Source organism: Takifugu rubripes, chromosome 16 (assembly GCF_901000725.2).
Source record: "Takifugu rubripes chromosome 16, fTakRub1.2, whole genome shotgun sequence".
In the NCBI taxonomy this organism is placed as follows: Eukaryota; Metazoa; Chordata; class Actinopteri; order Tetraodontiformes; family Tetraodontidae; genus Takifugu; species Takifugu rubripes.
This window is the reverse complement of record NC_042300.1, coordinates 2904871-2924763: the sequence shown is the minus strand read 5'-3', so window position 1 is coordinate 2924763 and position 19893 is coordinate 2904871. Positions and strand designations below refer to the sequence as shown.

At 48.5% G+C, this 19893-nt stretch overlaps 3 protein-coding genes and 1 long non-coding RNA gene across 7 annotated transcripts; 2 read left to right on the top strand and 2 right to left on the bottom strand.

Moving 5' to 3' along the window:
- Positions 1-996: 996 nt before the first annotated feature.
- LOC105417525 (uncharacterized) lies at positions 997-1799 on the top strand. The gene is made up of 2 exons (XR_965146.2): positions 997-1188; positions 1448-1799. It is a non-coding gene; the product is annotated as an uncharacterized lncRNA (long non-coding RNA).
- On the bottom strand, positions 1788-8081 carry LOC101065538 (ankyrin repeat and SOCS box protein 2-like). Of its 2 annotated transcripts, XM_003971446.3 has the most exons (9): positions 6383-8081; positions 6107-6217; positions 5780-5949; positions 5551-5706; positions 5241-5486; positions 4152-4323; positions 3479-4046; positions 3202-3355; positions 1788-3123 (listed from the first exon to the last, which is right to left on the bottom strand). In XM_003971446.3, the coding sequence occupies exons 1-9, from the start codon at positions 6727-6729 to the stop codon at positions 2981-2983; spliced, it is 2067 nt and encodes a 688-aa protein (XP_003971495.2). In that variant the 5' UTR covers positions 6730-8081; the 3' UTR covers positions 1788-2980. The 2 variants fall into 2 exon arrangements, with proteins under 2 accessions (XP_003971495.2, XP_029705437.1); XM_029849577.1 differs by lacking the exon at positions 6107-6217 and having other exon boundaries at positions 6383-8079.
- A 183-nt stretch (positions 8082-8264) lies between these two features.
- ppp4r4 (protein phosphatase 4, regulatory subunit 4) lies at positions 8265-16663 on the top strand. Of its 3 annotated transcripts, XR_003891249.1 has the most exons (26): positions 8265-9048; positions 9621-9694; positions 9776-9878; positions 9950-10097; positions 11005-11078; positions 11202-11308; positions 11381-11488; positions 11570-11691; positions 12035-12157; positions 12270-12412; positions 12491-12610; positions 12706-12783; positions 12865-12951; positions 13058-13231; positions 13313-13418; positions 13486-13633; positions 13715-13859; positions 13946-13984; positions 14067-14138; positions 14215-14278; positions 14350-14424; positions 14504-14594; positions 14878-14936; positions 15002-15341; positions 16204-16359; positions 16521-16663. XR_003891249.1 is itself a non-coding variant. In XM_029849571.1 (25 exons), the coding sequence occupies exons 1-25, from the start codon at positions 8941-8943 to the stop codon at positions 16247-16249; spliced, it is 2751 nt and encodes a 916-aa protein (XP_029705431.1). In that variant the 5' UTR covers positions 8265-8940; the 3' UTR covers positions 16250-16414. The 3 variants fall into 3 exon arrangements, 2 of the variants coding, with proteins under 2 accessions (XP_029705431.1, XP_011610127.2); XM_029849571.1 differs by lacking the exon at positions 16521-16663 and having other exon boundaries at positions 13316-13418; positions 16204-16414; XM_011611825.2 differs by lacking the exon at positions 16521-16663 and having other exon boundaries at positions 16204-16414.
- LOC101065992 (protein Z-dependent protease inhibitor-like) lies at positions 16606-19708 on the bottom strand. The gene is made up of 6 exons (XM_003971448.3): positions 19520-19708; positions 18622-18918; positions 18263-18553; positions 17768-18041; positions 17532-17676; positions 16606-17461 (listed from the first exon to the last, which is right to left on the bottom strand). Exons 2-6 carry the CDS (start codon positions 18902-18904, stop codon positions 17276-17278), a joined length of 1179 nt encoding a protein of 392 aa, XP_003971497.1. The 5' UTR covers positions 18905-18918; positions 19520-19708; the 3' UTR covers positions 16606-17275.
- Positions 19709-19893: the final 185 nt, after the last annotated feature.

The window sequence follows — 19893 nt, the reverse complement described above, 5'->3', positions numbered from 1 at the left end:
TGTAGGATGAAGAAGACACCTGATGTTTCTGTGTGTAGGATGAAGAAGACACCTGATGTTTCTGTGTGTAGGATGAAGAAGACACCTGATGTTTCTCGGTGTAGGATGAAGAAGACACCTGATGTTTCTGTGTGTAGGATGAAGAAGACACCTGATGTTTCTCGGTGTAGGATGAAGAAGACACCTGATATTTCTCTGTGTAGGATGAAGAAGAGACCTGATGTTTCTCGGTGTAGGATGAAGAAGACACCTGATGTTTCTGTGTGTAGGATGAAGAAGACACCTGATGTTTCTCGGTGTAGGATGAAGAAGAGACCTGATGTTTCTCGGTGTAGGATGAAGAAGACACCTGATGTTTCTGTGTGTAGGATGAAGAAGACACCTGATGTTTCTCGGTGTAGGATGAAGAAGAGACCTGATATTTCTGTGTAGGATGAAGAAGACACCTGATGTTTCTCGGTGTAGGATGAAGAAGACACCTGATGTTTCTCGGTGTAGGATGAAGAAGACACCTGATGTTTCTCGGTGTAGGATGAAGAAGACACCTGATGTTTCTCGGTGTAGGATGAAGAAGACACCTGATGTTTCTCGGTGTAGGATGAAGAAGCCTTTGTCACCTGCTGACATTAACATGTTACAGACTCTGTTGCTGAACATCAAACACTAATCAGCTTTCCGTTCTTCCCCTCTTGAATCATCCTGCAGCTGGTTGTTCTCCATTTGCTTCTGCAGAGGCGATCCAATCATTGGCTTTGTCCAGCTGTCCTGACATTTGACAGGCTGTTTACTGACTGTCACTTTTCTATGTGATCCTGTTGCTAGAACCTGATTTTCATCTCCACTCAACGATTTAAGCTACAGTTTGGACAATCAACAATGTCTAAATTAAACATCTAATCAGCAGTCATCTGGGTCCAATGTCCACCCGCTCCTCTTCCTTTCCCCTCCTCTTCCTAGCCCTCCTCTTCCTCCCCCCTCCCTGTGTGTCCAAGTTCTGTGTGACTGAGCAGCTCCCCATGAACTCACCAGAACCCTGTGGACACGGGAGAGTGTGGATCATTGGGTTTAATGCAGCTGATGATGGTGCGCACCGTCCTGAGGACCATGGCAAATGTTCCTGGATCTACTCTGAAGGAGACGAGGAGGTGGATCTACAGCAAACCGCCTCGGAACAAGATCGGAGCTGCTGTGAGTCTTAAAGAGAAAAAAACTAAACTGATTAACAAATTTAAAGATTAACGAGTTTCAGTATTCTTTCACCTGTTGGATTTTATAATGGCATTTTTCATGCTTATTATGTTTGTATTAAAATGAAGACATGACTTAAGAACAAAATCAAATTAAAGAAGCAGAGGCTGAACATGGGGACGATTGCTTGTTTTTCCCTTGGAGGTTGTCATGTGACTGTTTCTCTGCGCTCTGATTGGTGGTCTGGTGTTTTAAACAGCAAAGTTTCTTCGTAATGTCGGTGTTCACCGTGGTCATGCTGACTCCAGCCGCCTGGATCCTTCATCACCTGCCCGAGTACCGCCAGAGGTCACGACAGAATCCTAAGACCTGAAACACTCACCTCCTCCTCCCCATCACCATCATCATCATCATCATCACCATCACCATCATCATCATCATCATCGTCACATGAAGACGCATTTTAACCCATCAGCTCATAACTGTCAAAGAAATTAAAGGATTTAAACAATAGTCTCATCTTAATCTTCTTTTATTTCTCCCTGCTGCTTAAATAAACAGGAAGTGTTTGTGTGTCTGAGATAAAAATAAAGTCTCAGTTTGTGTTTGAACAGGAAATGCTTGTTTATTTTCAGACTTAATCACTTCCTGTTTAAGGAGAGAAGTTGTCTCACAGATGAGAACATCTTCATTATCTTTGTTGGTCAGAATGAGAACCAATCAAAAGTTCAAGAAAAAATCAATGTCAATTAATGAGGTCACAAAATAAAAAATCCCATTTTACGGAGTGAGGGGGCAGGGTTTCCGATGAGACTGAATCTCAGTTGTTAAATTGACAAAAAGGAAGTAATTAGGGGCCAAAGTCACAAACTCAGCCTAAACCTTCCCAGGCAGGAGGTGAAGGGGACCCTGTTGCTAGGCAACCAGGTATTCTAAAAGCTGTAATGGTTGTTCCAAACCCAAACAGAGATGAATAGACAGTGAAATCACCCATCATCGAACTTTAACCTTTATTAAATGTTTGTTTACTGGTCATACTGGTTATTTTACCAGTTACTCTATGTGGTGTTACTGGTGGAATGAGGTGACTAAGAGCGACTTTAGTCTCTGGCCTGTGTGACTACGGGTCCTGGACCTGTTGAGATGTGGAGCCACGTCCATACACTGATCGATTTAGAGAATAACAGTAGTTCCTTTCTTTTCTCAGCTTTGACAGAATTTTTGGGCAGAATTGTAAATGTTTGTTTTCAGAATTAATACATTTTAGTTAATCTTTGAGTACAACCTTGGATTTGACTCGTTTCAGACATCAGTTTCCTTTTGTTGTTTTGTTGTTATTGTTGTCGCTCCGAATCAGCGGATATTTCGTGTGATGTGTTCACTGACCTGTGGATTTCTCAGGAGAAAAAACTGGTTCTCACATTTTAAAGCTCATCTTCTGATTATTACGTTGATCAGAAAAACACAAAATAAACAAATTGAGAAAAATGATTTTCTTGAAAAAAGTCCCAAATTGAATGGGCAGAATGGGAGGAGCCTTAGCATGTTTGGATCAGTTCTTTATGTCTAAATAATCTTTTCTTTCGGACACATATTTACATCGTCTCCCTTCTTCTGCAACTTTTCACAGTAACAAAGTACAGTATTGAAATTGGCCAAACTGGTTTTTGAACATTAAAAATCGAAGGTTCTCATCAGCAAACAGGATGGCTGATCTTTTATCCATGAGGTGAAGATGAAGGTTTCTCATCATTCTGCTAGCATTTAACTGGATCAACTGGGCTAACTGGGCTCAGCTTTCATCCTGGCTGGTTGTGTGCTGGTGCTTCAGAAAGCGGATCAGAGCTCCAGGCAGCGGCAGCTTCTTCAGATGTTTATGTCCGACCAGCTTCTCAATCCTCAGTCTGCACAGGTGCAGCAGCGGCCGCGGAGGAGCTGTAGCAAACCATGCAAACCAGTCAAACCAGTGGTCTACTGGTGGAGCAGCGGATTGATTACTGGTTATAGGCTCACCTGCTTTGTCCTTGATGACACTCCACGCATTGTAGCTGTTCAGGTGTTCTATCAGTCTGGAGCACAGGGTCACGTGACCAACATAGTCCAGTAAAAGGTCAATGATTGGCCCCGCCCACCGGCAAATACTGGGAGCCGAGATCATCTCACAGAACTGTCCGTCAAACACAAAACTTTCAGTCAGTTAAACAATCAGAATCACCAAAACCAGGATCCAAAAACAATTTCTGCAGTTTTAAGGGCCCGACCACAGCAGGTGCGGTCCAGGTGACCTCACCTGGACTCCTGTCCTCTGTTGTCTGTCATGCGGGACGTCGTCACTACTTTCCGATCGGGTGATATTGATGGGTGGATGAGGTCCACTCCCGTAGACACATTCGAAGCAGCAGAGGGCGTGGCCTCCGTGGTCCAACAGGTACTTGAACATGGGCAGGTACTTCATGGAGAACATGTAGACGGCGGGGAAGGTGGTGGGGTGTGTGGGGATGCAGGCATTGACATCGGCGCCATGCTCCACCAACAGGGTGACAGTCTTGACGCAGCATTGCCTTGCTGCTACCATAAGTGGTCTGAACATGTCCATGTTTGGGTTGGCACCAGCTGCTAGCAACATCTCCACAGCTTCAATGTTGCCGTTGATGACGGAAAAGTAGAGCGGCGTGCTGCGGCGGTCCTCGTACAGCTTGGACCGTTCCTGGGACAGCTGAGCGTTGACGTCGAAGCCTGCCTGGATCAGAAGCTCCAGAACATCATCGCAATTGTATTCAGCAGCAACGTGCAGCGGACTGATACCAGTCCGTCGTACTCTGGCCTTACTGGTAACCGCAATCAACATGGACACGATCCTGGAAACACAGAAGGTCCCAGGATTTAGTCCCAACCAGGAACAGCTCAAACATACAGTCTCAACAACACCAATCAACCTAACGGCAAAATGCGGCTGCACCTACGCCTCATTTCCTGTCTGGGAAGCGACGTGCAGTGGTAATAATCCCGTCTTTCCGGGCTTGTTGGCATCTGCTTTCTGGGAGATGAGCAACTCCACGATGTCTTGGTGCTCATTTTTAGTCGCTTCGTACAGTGCGGTGGCGCCGTCGGCTGCCTGACTGTTAATATCTGCACCTGTGGGGAGGAGCACGGACAACGCGTAAAAAGACAGCGGCAGATAGAAAACAACGAAAAGGAAAATGGAAACAGGATCATTCCACCAACAAGCATGTACCAGTTATCGTCTCCTTCACATGGTCAGAGCTTAAAATAAAACCAAGAAGAACCCGCTCCTGATCTGTTCCCTCAGAACATCTAACCCTGCCTCAGACCCAGTAACCTTCCCTCATACCCCCTAAACCGTCACTCGGACCTCCGACCCTGCATCGCACCCCCTAACCCTCCCTCAGGCCCTCTAGCCCTGCCTCAGAACCTCTTACCCTCCCTCAGACCCTCTAGCTCTGCCTCAGAACCTCTTACCCTCCCTTAGACCCTCTAGCCCTGCCTCAGAACCTCTAACCCTCCCTTAGACCCTCTAGCCCTGCCTCAGAACCTCTTACCCTCCCTCAGACCCTCTAGCTCTGCCTCAGAACCTCTTACCCTCCCTCAGACCCTCTAGCCCTGCCTCAGAACCTCTAACCCTCCCTTAGACCCTCTAGCCCTGCCTCAGAACCTCTTACCCTCCTTCAGACCCTCTAGCCCTGCCTCAGAACCTCTAGCCCTCCCTCAGACCCTCTAGCCGTGCCTCAGAACCTCTAACCCTTCCTTAGACCCTCTAGCCCTGCCTCAGAACCTCTTACCCTCCCTCAGACCCTCTAGCCCTGCCTCAGAACCTCTAGCCCTCCCTCAGACCCTCTAGCCGTGCCTCAGAACCTCTAACCCTTCCTTAGACCCTCTAGCCCTGCCTCAGAATCTCTAGCCCTCTCTCAGACCCCCGACCCTGCATCACACCCCCTAACCCTCCTTCAGACCCTCTAACCCTGCACCAGACCCCCTAAACCCTTAGCGTGCCCTTCATAAAGATAATACTCGAGCAGGTCTTGTGTACGCACCATGTTTGAGCAGGAAGCGCAGCGCTGCCAGCTGTCCACTCTGGGCTGCGGTGAAAAGCGGCGAGATGCCGTAAATATTGGTCAGGCTGAGTTTGGCTCCAGCCCTCAGCAGCATTTCGCACACCTCCACGTTGTTTCGACACACAGCTTCCTGCAGTGCAGTCCAGCCCAAAAGGCAGCGCGTGTTCACCACTGCACCGTGGTTCAGCAAAGCCGCCACCATGGCAGTATTGTTGCGTTCACAGGCTGCAGGAAAGGTCAGATTGTACCAGAGACCACAGAAACTACAGGTGTGTCACACTGTTGCTACCTTTGTAGAGTGGAGTCTCTTTCTCCCGGTTTGATATGTCAGGGTCGGCTCCATTTTCCAACAGTACCTGGACACACGGCACGTGCTCCTGACTCACAGCTACCATCAGAGCGGTTTCACCACAGTCTGCTTTCTTATTGATCATCCCCGGCTGAGCTGCTCAGGAAACACACACGTACATGGGTGGGTGTGTGTGCGTGTCTGTCTGTCTGTGTAGTCTGTGTGTTACCTGACAGCAGAACTCTCAGACACGTGTCCTGACCGTACCACGCCGCCTGGTGGATGGCGAGCCAGCCTTGTTTGCTTGGCAGCATCAGCTTGGTTCCTGAATGCATCACTAACCTTCTGACTTTATTGACGTCACCTGTGCGAATAGCCTGGAACAGAGGCTCATCCTCCCTGAGAAACAAACACCAATAGCAGTTACAACTACTAATGTCCACGTCTGGGCTACAGTGGTGGAGGGGCAGAGCTTATGGCTCTATTCTGCAGTCCTGCCAGCAGGAGGCTTCAGACTGGATGACCTGTTGGCGTGGAAACAAGGCAGGTGACTCACTCCTCCAGTTCAGGAACAATGTGCAACAGGCTGCCGTCTGCTTTACGGTACGCTAACATCCTCTTCCCAGAACCGGTCATAAACCGACTGACTGTCCCAGCAAAGGTCTTCCTGTCTCAACACAACAGCCAATCAGAACACAGGAGAACTCTATTTCCCTCCCCCCAGGAATTTTGTCCTTTTTACTTTGTTTTGTGCAACAACAGAAGAATTTAAAGAGCACAAATATAAAGATCTGCAAATTTAGAAGAATGAGAAAAAGAAATGAGTCCATACGGATCAGGAGGCCTTTCTGCAGGTGGGTTAGGGGAGCTGTAGTCCACAGGTGGGTTGTGGGAGCTGTAGTCCACAGGTGGGTTGTGGGAGCTGTAGCCCACAGGTGGGTTGTGGGAGCTGTAGTCCACAGGTGGGTTGTGGGAGCTGTGTTGGTTGCAGGTTCTGGTCACAGGGTGCGGTGGAGGAGTAGAGGTTGTAGCAGCGTTGTTGTTGTGTGTTTCCTTCAGACTGCGCTCGATAGCGAGCTGCAGTAGCTCGTCATCATTCAGGTGACTGTACAAAGAATAATCATCCAGAGCCAGACTGGGAGCTGTGGATCCAGACTGGGAGATGCTGGGTGCTGCCATTGTGGAGCTGGAGATGATCAGACTGTCAGAGATCAGAGATCAGAGCTTCGCCTGTGTCGTCTGTGTGCCTGTTCTGCGTCTGTCTGTTGCTCACGTCTGTATCGCTGAGGTTTATTTTAAGACTCTGCTCTCATGTTACAGGCAGCAACACCAACAAGTGACTTCACACACACTCAACTTTGACTTCAGCAGCTCCCAAAGTCCAAAAATCACATGTTTTTAACCTAATTTACCACTTTAACAACACAGTTGCTGACGTGAGCTCCAAAATCCCACATGAAGTCAGTCACATCAAAGATCTCCGAGCTCTTCATTGATGTGATGTCATGTGACCGCATCTATAATTAGTCATAAACCAACCAAAGGTTAGCCACAGCTGAGAAGTATAAATCATGAAAACACAAGAGAGGAAGTTACTGAGGGTTACTTCCTGTCTGAACTGATGGGCAGCTTTACACTCATCTGCTGAAATTTTAAACACAAAAGCAGATGTGACAGTAATGTGGAGAGATGCAGCATCAGCCTGCTGCAGGAGACAGACTCAATAACAGAGGTCCTAACCCCAACCCATGAGGAACTTTACCCTCCTGCCGCCTGTCTGATACACACGAGGACTCCTGAACCAGAGGAGAAAGTTGGGGGATATCACGGCTAGCTGTATCACTTTAGCACAGCGATTGAAACCTTCATCACACCTGGACCTGATCTCCTACAGACAGAACACAGAAACCTGACTGGACTGTTGGCTCCAAATCCGTTCTGGGATGGACCTTAACCACCATCAGAGGGAACCGCTAATGTACTGCTAACACTTAGCTAACTCATGTCGCTGCCATGCTGCTAACATGCTGCTACCATGCTGCTAACATGCTGCTAACAGACTACTTTTACAACTCCACAGCTTTATGTTGCATCACAGATAATATTTAAGTCAACAATTAATTTGTTGAATTTCGCACCAAAATCAAACCAATAAAATGGCAACGGAAACTGAGAGATTTGGTTCCACGGTTCCTTTTCAGATTTGCTGGTATTAACGTTATTTCAATGTGCAGAACATTTCTTTCCTGACGGAACCCACTTGTCTTCTGTTGCACGTTCCCTTCTGGAGATGGTTCTGTATCACCTGATGAACTGAAGAACATCTGAAAACCAGCAGACATAGTTCTGATGTTACCCTCAAACCAACTTCAGCATGAAAAAAGTTCAAACATTTGTAGTTTGTAATCTAACAGCACTCGAGGTTCTGACACATCTGCAAGAGGAGCAGGAGGAGGGCAAAGAGGAGTAGGAACAGGAGAATCAGGAGGAGGCGAATCAGGACGTGGAGCAGGAGGAGGGGTTGGAGGAGCAGGTGAATCAGCAGGAGGAGGGGTTGGAGGAGCAGGTGAATCAGCAGGAGGAGGGGTTGGAGGAGCAGGTGAATCAGCAGGAGGAGGGGTTGGAGGAGCAGGTGAATCAGCAGGAGGAGGGGTTGGAGGAGCAGGTGAATCAGCAGGAGGAGGGGTTGGAGGAGCAGGTGAATCAGCAGGAGGAGGGGTTGGAGGAGCAGGTGAATCAGCAGGAGGAGGGGTTGGAGGAGCAGGTGAGGGCAAAGAGGAGCGGCTGAATGAGGAGGAGGAGCAGGAGGGAGATGGGTTTAACTATATTGATCAGTAAATATTTGAGGTGAGTTTCAGGAGGGCAGCAGAAACATCCGCAGATGTTCAGGCTGCTCTTCTTCTCGTCGTCAGTGTGAAGACCTTCAGGAGGAACCAGCAGAACTGGTTTAGAGTTTTCTCTCTGCCACTCTGTGTGGGCCGGTCCACTGACGTCACGCTGTGCGCTTCTTCACGCATTTCTGCGGGACGTCCGCACCGCGCAGCTCTGGAGGAAGAGGACGGTTGTGCTGCCGATGAAGGACTACCCCCCCCCCGCACAGACCGAGGATGGGGCCAGGTGGCGGATGCGGTAACGGGGGCGGGGAGACCCTCGCTGCTCAGACAGGCGGATGTGATCAGTGACGTGTTTGCATCGATCCGGCACGAGCTTCTCCACACACACCGACACCCCCTCCCCCTGCTCAGGGATCTCCTTGGAAACGGCTGGTGACAGTTCTCCCCGTCCTCCTCCTCTCCCACCTCCTCTTCACCAGAAATGTTCGGTGGTGAGATCGGCCGGGTGCTCCGTCACTAACAACCAGTAACAAACTGGGAGGGTTCCAGTGAGCTGATGTTCCCGGCCAGGATGACTCTGAGCCAGCCCAGCATGCTGTTCGGGACGCTGGAGGAGCTGCAGGAACTGGCCTTCATCGAGAGGCCGATCCGCCGGAGCCTCAAGGTACCTTCATCCCTCCATCCTCCTCCTCATCCGCTCACAGCCAGCGCGTGTCACAGTCGCACAGGTGAACGTGCCTTCATAACGGACACACGATGAAGATGATGGTGGTGGTGGTGGTGATGATGATGATGATGATGATGATGATGATGATGATGATGCAGAGGGGAGACCCGCTGTGTGCGCAGCATGACGCAGTTTCTGTCTGTCTGGCTGAATGTCTGACTGACTGCTTCCGGATCGGGAATCTCATGCTCTTCTACGTTTGTAGATCGATTATCAGTTCAATGATTCGTTCTGACATTTTTATTACAGGCAGCGTGTGTGTGAGAGTGTGTTTGTGCGTGTGTGAGTGCGTGCGTGCGTGTGTGTGTGTGTGTGGGGGGGCTCTTCTTCTCTCATGTAAAAAAGGGGGTGGGGGTTATGGGTGCTCCCAATTATATGAATGAATGAATGAGGTGGGAGGGGGCGTTACTGTATGATGAAGACACAGTGTCACTTCCACAGGCTGAATGTGAATGTGTGTTTTACGTTTTTGAACGTATGTTGAACTCAAACGTGTTTGATTGCGCCAGACTGCTGAAGAGATCGAGCAGCTAACTGTGGATGAAGACCTCAATGACATCGAAAGAGCCGTCTACCTGCTCAGGTGTGTGTGGTTACCTGCTGTTAAATGTTACATCCTGGTCCTGACCTGGAAGAAGCCTACGTTGTCTTTGTCTCTTCTCAGTGTGGGTCAAGAGGTTCAGAGAGCCAGTGTCATCGGAAACTTGCCCAACCTTGTCCGCCAAAACCCAGCTGAAACATTTCGTCGGGTAGTACCAAAGGTCCGGGTAAGTGTGCGCTCACTTCAGATGATCGTAGGTTTTTAATTCTGGTAACTGTTTCTGTCGGCGTTATTCAGGAAGTTCTAAAAGGAGCTGGAACAGAGATCCAGCTGTCAGCAGCAACGTCATTTTTAACCATCCTGCAGGACGACATCATCCTGATCCACACGCACACCTACTCCATTCTAAAAACAGTCCTGCTGCACCTGAACCATCGAGACACAGGTAACCACACCTGAACCAATGAGGTTACCAAGGTAACCACACCTGAACCATCGAGGTTACAAAGGTAACCACACCTGAACCATCGAGGTTACACAGGTAACCACACCTGAACCATCGAGGTTACAAAGGTACCCACACCTGAACCATCGAGGTTACACAGGTAACCACACCTGAACCATCGAGGTTACACAGGTGCCCACACCTGAACCATCAAGATTAGACAGGTGCCCACACCTGAACCATCGAGGTTACACAGGTGCCCACACCTGAACCATCGAGATTAGACAGGTGCCCACACCTGAACCATCGAGGTTACACAGGTGCCCACACCTGAACCATCGAGGTTACACAGGTGCCCACACCTGAACCATCAAGATTAGACAGGTGCCCACACCTGAACCATCGAGGTTACACAGGTGCCCACACCTGAACCATCGAGATTAGACAGGTGCCCACACCTGAACCATCGAGGTTACACAGGTGCCCACACCTGAACCATCGAGGTTACACAGGTGCCCACACCTGAACCATCAAGATTAGACAGGTGCCCACACCTGAACCATCGAGGTTACACAGGTGCCCACACCTGAACCATCAAGATTAGACAGGTGCCCACACCTGAACCATCGAGGTTACACAGGTGCCCACTCCTGTCTGTGGGTGACTCACTACAGACAGTTTGTGTTTAGCTATTTTTAATCAGTTTTCCTTAATCAGCAACCGATATTTTGTGTTGTTTAAACATGTTTGCGTGAGGGGCCATGTGGTCGTCTGTAGGTTTACCTTTGAGGCTCTGAAGAATAAACGGCTGGTTGGGTGCACATATTAAAGAGGACCTTCTGTCCATGTTTGGGTACAGCTAAGGTTTTGGGAGTGAGATGGGATGTTGCTGTGTTTTTTTTTACAGTGGTGAGCAACGCCTGGTTGGAAACGCTGTTGCTAGCTATCAACGCTCTGCCCAAAGAAACCATCAGACAAGAGGTACGAAAGAAACTTTCCAAACCAGCTGCTAATCACTGATTCTTGATCAGTATCCAGAGGCAGGTAAACCTGAGCTCAGAGCCATAGCTATGTACACTAACACACCTCCCTGTGTGTCTACAGGTGCTCAACTCCCTCCTCTCTAAGTCTCATCTGTCTCAGTCTCTTCATGCTCGTCTGGCCACCTGTCGCATTTTAGGGAAAGTTGCCAGCAAGTTTGATTCTCAGATGTGAGCTGCACACCTGTAGGTGGTGTCCAGGTGTGTCACACCTGGTCTAACATGACTGTCTGCCTGTGTTAGAGTGAAGAAAGAGCTGTTGCCATTGGTTCAGGCTCTCTGTCAGGACACTGAGTGTGAGGTCCGCGTCTGCATGTGCCGTCAGCTGGAGAGCGTCGCCAGGGCGCTCGGGTGAGTTTCTCCCCCCAAAGGACACAAGCAGAAAGAGGTCAAAGCTCTGGTGGGGCAAGTGCTCTCCTGCTATCTTTTCAGGATGGAGGATACCAGGATGGAGTTGCTCCCGGAGCTGATGAAGCTAACCGAGGACGAGGAGAACGGTGTCCGCCTGGCTGCCTTCGATACAATCATTAATCTGATGGAGATCATGGACAGCGGTGAGTCATGGGCCTTATCTGAAGAAGGAAAGTTAATATTTCCTCCTTTCCTTCTCAGTGGGACAACCAATCAAACTGAGCAAAGGCTGAGATGTAGATGATATAAGATGAACTATCCTGACACCGGCACCACCATCGTGCAATGCCGATGTCTTTTATGCCCCTTTTCCACTATCCTTTTTTTTCTGTGCCAAGCCTGTTCTGCTGCTGTCCACCAGGGGGTCCATCTTCTGTCTTTTGTTGGAGTCAACAGCAGTATTCCCCAAGCTTCACACCCAGCCCTCCACACCCTCACTGCACCACCATTACACCTGTAAACATGCTAAAATCTTCTGTGTCCCAGACGACAGACTCCACATCGTCGTTCCGCTGGTCATGTCAGTGTGCCAAGTGTCACCACAGGTGGATGATGCCGTCGTGGCTTCGTTGTCATTTCAGTTTGGAAAGATCTGCAGTGGTCTGGCAGGTGAGATGCATCTCTGGACCCAGTCAGAATACTCATGAGTCCACAGTCATTATTACTGGTAGTAGTAAATGGGCATAGTTAGCCAGCACATTTGGCAATCGTTGTGTTTCAGGGACTCTCTCTGACGAGCAGAAGGGTCAGCTCCTCCACCGGTTTAAGGGGCTGTGTCTCACCGGTCTGCACACTGAAGCACAGCAGACTAATGGCAATAATGAAGCAACACTGATCCGCTGCAACTGCTGCTACAACCTGCCGGTAGACTCTGAAGCATCTGGCACAGCTGGAGATCTGTGTGAAGTTCTGATCACATCGGTGATGTTCTTTCCCCCTCAGGCCGTGCTCGTGTTTTCTGATGCAACGCACTTCCTGACAGAACTTTATGCGTCTTTCTGTAGTCTCTGCTGTGACCCGGAGGTCAGCGTCCGACAAAGCGCTGCAGCCTGTTTCCACCAGGTCGGTTGTCATTTTATGGGTTTGTCCTGACGATTAAAGATCTGACGTGATGCTCAAACATGTAGCCAGTCACCTATCCATCCCCTCACTGTCAGGTCGTAAAGCTGCTTGGATCAAACGTCCAGCTGGTCCACAAGGAACTCCTTACTCTGCTGCAAGACGATGCTCTGGAGGTCAGTCCACCATCAAGGAGACACCAGTCCATGTGTTGTTTACATGTTCACTGAGGGGTTTCTATTGTTCTTCTTGTTGAGGTATTGGACGCTCTTATGGATCACCTGGAGGAGACATTACAGATGTTTTTTTCCAAGGGCGAGAACCTGGTGCTTGACAACAAGGGGGTAAAGGTCCTGAGTTGAAGCAGTTCATGATGGCGTTTTTGCTGTTTACCTCTATAATCCTGTTCTATTCTCCCCATCCCTGCTGTGTTCTTCGGGTCCTCGCCAGTTTCCAGAGCTGCTGTCGACTCTGATGTTTGCAGAACAGAAGGTCGGGTCTTCTCTTCGCTGGCGTTTGCATGAAAAGCTGCTCCAGCGTTACAGCTGCCTGGCAAGATTGCTCCCAGGAGAGCTCCTGCACCAGAGTTTCTCCCCGCGTATCTTCCTCATCCTCACCACTAATGTCAGTGTTGATGTCGGCCAGAAGGGGCTTCAGTAGGTCGAGTCAGGCAGGTAACTTCTCCTCTGATTCTCATGGCTGCAGAAGGTGTTGCCGGTTCAGAGGGAAGCAGCTCGGACTTTCTGCACATTCCTACGCTACAACCGCAAACAGGAGCAACGTCGTGAGATGATGGAGCGACTGATCCAAGGTGGGCTTGATCGGAGCAGAATCTCCTGTAGTGGCTCGAAGAACTTCATTGTGTTTTGTCTGCTCAGATCTGGCTCAGGGTCGGAGCTACTGGAACCGCTTGAGGTTCCTCGATATTTGTGAGACAGCCACTGAAATCTTCTCTAGAAAATACTTCAACAAGCACTTCCTGATTCCGGCACTGGAGCTGGTCCATGACCCTGTTGCCAATGTCAGGTAGTTCCATCACTGATCTGCTGTGCGGGAGGGAGGTTCTCTCCACCCTCTCACCTGTCCACCTGCTCACCTTTCTGTCAGGTACAAGCTGTGCCAGCTGTTGCCCAGGCTGCGTTCATCGATCCGTTTGCCGGCTGATAAACAGCTGCTGCACCAGCTCAACTTCTGCGTCCAGAAACTTCTGTGCCGAGAGAAAGACAAAGACGTGGTTGCCACCATCCGCAAGGTGAGCTTCTGAGTTGTGACCGGTGGCAGGCCGTGTAGCTCTGTGAGTGTCCATGACGATCTTACTGTGGACCAAATGTTTTGCAGACAGTCTTAGAACTGGACAAACTGGACCTGACTGAGCCGGTGAGCAGCTGGTGCTTTGATTGGCTGAGTAAGTCGAAACATGTTAATTTTCATTCCATTTAATCTTTCTGCACCTCTGCAGTTTCACAAACGTCAGGAGAAGGATCTACTGGACCAAAAGAAGGAGAAGGAGGAGACTCTGTTACTGGAAATGGTGAGTGGGACACTACACTGTTACTCTGCGCCAACCACCTCTGATCTTCTCCAAATGACATCACCTCTGCTGTCAGGAACATCTGGAGCGCCAGCAGAGTGATGAGAAGATGAATTCCAAAAAACTTGCTGACAGAAAACGTGAGTGAAAATCCAATTTTCTCCATCCAAGTGATCCAAGTTTTGCATCACAAAGGGTGTTTATTTGACAGGAAGAGACAGTAAGACCAGTCTGTCAGCATCCAAGTCCATGTCCATGTCCTCTTCTGGAGCTACAGTGTCTTCAAGTAAGACCAGAGCTCCTAGAACCCGCTAACATTTTCAGTGATGAAGGTGATGGTGATAATGTCTTCCTCCTCCTAACAGGTAAAGAGGTGAGGAAGGCTAAGCTTTTGAGGAGTCGGTCCCTCAGCAGTCAGCCAACCACCTCCAAATCTCTGAACCCCGACCGACCTCAGTAAGAACCTTTGCTTCTTGGGTCTGGATTGAAAGGTTAAGCTAACATTTATCACCAATGTCATAAGACCTCATCAGGTCGCTGATCCAGTCTGGTTCTCTGGGCGACATCAAAGCAGAGTTAAACCAGAGAAACAGCAGAAATGATCATCTGTAACATGATGTGGCTGCTAATGTAGACCAGGACCTGATGAAAGATGACCAGTTAAACCAGCAAGGAATGACAATGTGTGACACTGTGCTGGTGCGGTCTTATGTTTTCTTTTTCCGGTGGTGTATCGCAGAAAAATGAAAGCCAACGCTCCAACTGGACACGGAGAGTCGTCCATGTTACTGAGCAAAGGTAGAAGCGACAGCATCACATGTCACATGATTACTGCAAATTTATCCTCATCCCTCATTTGACAGATGACTGTCTGAGTTCCACCCGCTACACTATGACAACCCAGTCATCTTCAATGCCGGTCCTGATCCGCAGCAACACCACCAGCCTCCTGGACCGGGTCAGTACATCGGACCACAGAAGCAGTAACGTGGACCATCAGAACAATGTAAAGGAAATGAGAACCAAAAGAATGGAGCACAAATCCAGTATCTTGGACCACAGGACCAGCACTTTTGAGCAGACAGACCATAGAACCTATACCCTCGACCAAAGAGACCATAGGATCAGCACTTTGTACCAGCGCAGTAAAACAATGGACCGGAACTATGGAGGGAAGGACAGCCATTCTAAAAAGTTGTCAATGTGAGTTGTTGTCAAAATATTCAAGCAGAACAGACCCACCACGTACAGGACACCTGTCTGTCAGGACACCTGTCTGTCAGGCCACCTGTCTGTCAGGACACCTGTCTGTCAGGACACCTGTCTGTCAGGACACCTGTCTGTCAGGACACCTGTCTGTCACTTCATCCACCTGTCTGTTAGTCCACCCATGTGTCAGGCCACCTGTCTGTCAGGCCACCTGTCTACAGTCCATCTACCTCCCTGTCAGGCCACCTGTCTGTCACTCCATCCACCTGTCTGTCAGTCCACCTGTCACTCCATCCACCTGTCTGTCAGTCCACCTGTCTGTCACTTCATCCACCTGTCTGTCAGTCCACCTGTCTGTCACTTCATCCACCTGTCTGTCAGTCCACCTGTCACTCCATCCACCTGTCTGTCAGTCCACCTGTCACTCCATCCACCTGTCTGTCAGTCCACCTGTCTGTCACTTCATCCACCTGTCTGTCACTTCATCCACCTGTCTGTCAGTCCACCTGTCTGTCACTTCATCCACCTGTCTGTCACTTCATCCACCTGTCTGTCAGTCCACCTGTCTGTCAGTCCACCTGTCACTCCATCCACCTGTCTGTCAGTCCACCTGTCTGTCAGTCCACCTGTCACTCCATCCACCTGTCTGTCAGTCCACCTGTCTGTCACTTCATCCACCTGTCTGTCACTTCATCCACCTGTCTGTCAGTCCACCCATGTGTCAGACCAGATGACAGATTTTCAACCCTGAACCAGAAGCAAACCCTGGTTCTGTCTTTTAATCCTTGTTTCAGGGTTAGGCTTTGAGGTGAAACCACTGTCTCTCTGGATTACGACCTTTTTGTTTCATTTCCAGAAACAGGAAGTCCAATGCTTTCAGTGTCCAGTCAGAGTCAGACTGAAGACAGTGGTGTCGTCACTTTCCCACTAAGCCATTAGCCAATCAGCAGTCAGGGACCAATGTCCTCTGGAGCAGCAGCAATGTTCACTTCAGAACATTACCCAGAATGCAGTAGGACATTGCATCATTACTTTCTCTGTATTCTGACAATCCACCCTGTCACCTGGTTGGTTTAGTAAATGTCAATAAAATGTTTATTTGATATGGAGTTCTCTACTCTTCTTTAACATTCTCTTCTCTGTATGGTTCTGTACTATTCTCTGCTGTTCTAGATCAGCTGGGAATCCCGTCTTCATGCTGTGATTTGAGATGTGATGCCACACTAACTCCATGTGACCTGAGAAGCAGAGACCAGACTTCTGTTCACTTTTAACAAATATTTTAGTAATTTATTGTTGTCTATATTTAACACAGTTACAGCAGGTGTTAATGATGATTAGTTTCACTATTAAAGCTTTATACTGCCATTTTTCTGGCTTGAACATATGTTTTTACTACAGCCATATAAATGCCGGTTATGGTTCAATTCCATTACTATTATAAAACCAGGCAGCCGTGGCTGCACTGCAGCTGATCAGAGCTCAGGATGGAGAAGAAAGATGGTGAGAAACTGATAAACTCCGGCGTTTCCTCTCTGCCAGTGGCGGAAAGGAGAGTCGACCATGGCAGAAACATGGGTGAAGGTGAGACTGGTTCAACTGGTTCATTGTGTTCTTCATATTTTAACAGTAACAGAATTGGATCAGTACCGCCATTTAAATTATATTAATATGAATTTTCAAGCCAGAAAAATCAATGACTACAGCTTTTTTCAATAATTCGTAAGACAGCCTACAGTAATACTTCCAATACAACATGTCCTGTAAGTGCGACTTAATTTGTGGAAATATGATGATCGTACTCTGGCTCATGACTGCGACGTCATGACATGCATCTTCCGTGGTCGTCTCCAACAGGGGGCGCCAGCCTGTAAACACCACTTTAGAACACCAGGTTAGGAGCAGTCTGTCACACCCCACATAAGTTACTATGCAATCGGGTTAGTGACTCGCCCCATGAACAGCACACTGCCAATTGTCTGGTGGTAGATGATGAAGAGGAAGGGTCTGTTGATGGTCAGTCGAGGTGGAGGGTACGAAAACGTGCTGGCTCCACCTGCTGTGGCGACCTCATCCCTGCTGTCACCGACGAACACAGCAGATTTCTGATAAACCTGAAGACAAACATAGTGTTAAGAATTCAGGAGGACGGACGGAGAGAAAGACAGATGGACAAACAGTCACCTGAGTCAGTTTGGGACCTTTAGATCCCATTTCAATGATGTCAGCGTCATCCTGGAACATTTTATTCATGTTGAGAGTTTGCAGGACGTCACGCAATGCGTAGGACTTTTCCAGCATGAAGCGAGGAAGTTGAACTTCTAACTTCCTGTCCAGCAAATAAAACCAGCGCTAATTCATTATAATTATTATCATTACTATTACAAAAAGACCTTGAGAGGAGGAAAGGAGTTTCTCACGTCTTCTTCAGCTGTCTGATCCATCCTCGGATCTTTTCGCCCGTCACTTTCTCTTCCACCACGATGATGTCTACGTCTTCATCAGGCAGCACAACCAACATGGCCATCGAGTCGCCCATGGGCAGCTTCAGCACGCCAACCTTTAGCGAGCGGTCATATGCCAGGAAGTACTTATCGGCCCGGAACATCATGGGAACCATGACCACGACATATTTGTTCACATAGAAACGCTCATCCTGAGTGAGGGATGCGTTGAAGAGTGGACTGAACTGGGCTGAAAGACAGAAGAAAGGGTTTGTCTCTGCAGAGAAGACCCGCTCATTCAAACACAACCACCATTTTCCCTGTAGTGATAGGTTGTGATTAGCAACTGAGTTGATGCGGAGGTAAGATTAATAGCACAGCTAACCCTCCCACACACACACACACACACACACACACATTGACAGGTGAACCCTGCAGCTGTCAGGACCCCCCCCCTCGGATGAGACTTACTCTTGTAATAAGACACAGTGGCTAGAAGCAGCTCAGTCTGGGCGTCCACAGCAGTGACCACCTGCTGAATCTGGTCTCCGGTCTGATCCTGGGCCCAGCGGTTGATGGTACTAATGGCTTCGGCTTGGTCAGTGTACTTCAGACTTGGCATGTATCCCCCAAATTTTGTTTGAACTAATTCGCGGAGGGATGCTGACACTTCAAAGTTGTGGGAAGGGAGAAGAGCCACGGCCTGCTTCAGGTTGGTTATGTTTCCCGGCTGAATGGCAGTCCTCAGATTCTGGAACAGCTCTGAAAGCAAAAATCGCCACATCACAATTTAAGATCAAAAAATAGTCCATTCCATAATCCTGTTGTACCTGGCAGCATCTGAGCATCCAGTCCAGTCAGACCGAGTCCCTGCAACAGTTGCTCTTGGGTCGGACCACTGGTGGCACTCAGCAATGCAGACAGTGCAGTGGATAAGGCAAATGTAGACAAGCAAACGTTGTCGTCAGTTCTGCTGGCGACCGCTTGGTACAACTTCGCTGCAAAGTCTGTATTCCCATTGGTGAGCTTCTCCAGGGATCCATCAGTGATCGCAGGGGACGCCAGGCCCAGTAAAAGGAAGCCGGGCAACAGGAGCGACAGGAGAGGAGTCATGTTCACAGCGACCTCTGTTGGAAAAGTTAAGACTTTCAGGGTTTTTATCAACAATTTCAGAACTGTACACGAACAATTGTTAGAATGTTATCTTAATAATATGAAGATTACACAAAAAGGATGCAACTGTATAACATATTTGATTCCGTGACGTCACCCCTGATAAAGCAGCGCGGTCACAGCGTGTCATCAACAATAATAACACCAATCACATCAATAATAATAATGAAGACAGTTTACGTGCTTTTAAATTGATGCTGAAACTCCCGCACTTTCTTAAATAATTTAAACATCTGTATTACAGCGTCCGTGGCATTTATTATGACGGCTGCTGCTGCCTTTCTTAAATTATCGATGCAGTCACGCCCTCATGACAAAATTAGAGCGAGTTTCGGTTTTTTCGGGCTCACTTTTATTTTTTCAAAAATATTGTTTATTCTAATCCTAAAAGCAACCGTTGTCAATTTCGGCCAGGATTGATAATAGCGCTTATTGCAACGCCCCGTTATCTAATCTAATGACGTATTCCTGATAAAGAAAGGGCGCACAGGTTGACAATCGGCTGATCAACACCATCCTCCGGAAACAGACAGAAATACACATTTAAACCCTGACCTTTAGCAGATTTTTGAGTTTTGATCAGACGTTCCAGGTCAGCTTTCGCAGCAAACACGCCATAAAGTCATCTATCGGTGCTACTCCACTTCCGGTCATCCGTTTCACGACAAAATCATCTGCGTCAGACAGGGTCCAGCTGCAAAGCTAATCCTTTCCTTCGATTTAACAAAGTGTCCTTGGACAGGTCACGGTATTCGAGGAAGATGCTGATCTTTCGTGATAATTCCTGCGCGTTTGGGTCTAATATTCATGCTTTTATTTTGGAAACGGCTTCCACCGTCTCCGGCACCACAACGGAGATTGCGCATGCGCAGTAGTCTGCCGCGGCGTTGGAGGTGATGCGTGAACACAAACACATAATTCTGTTCGGT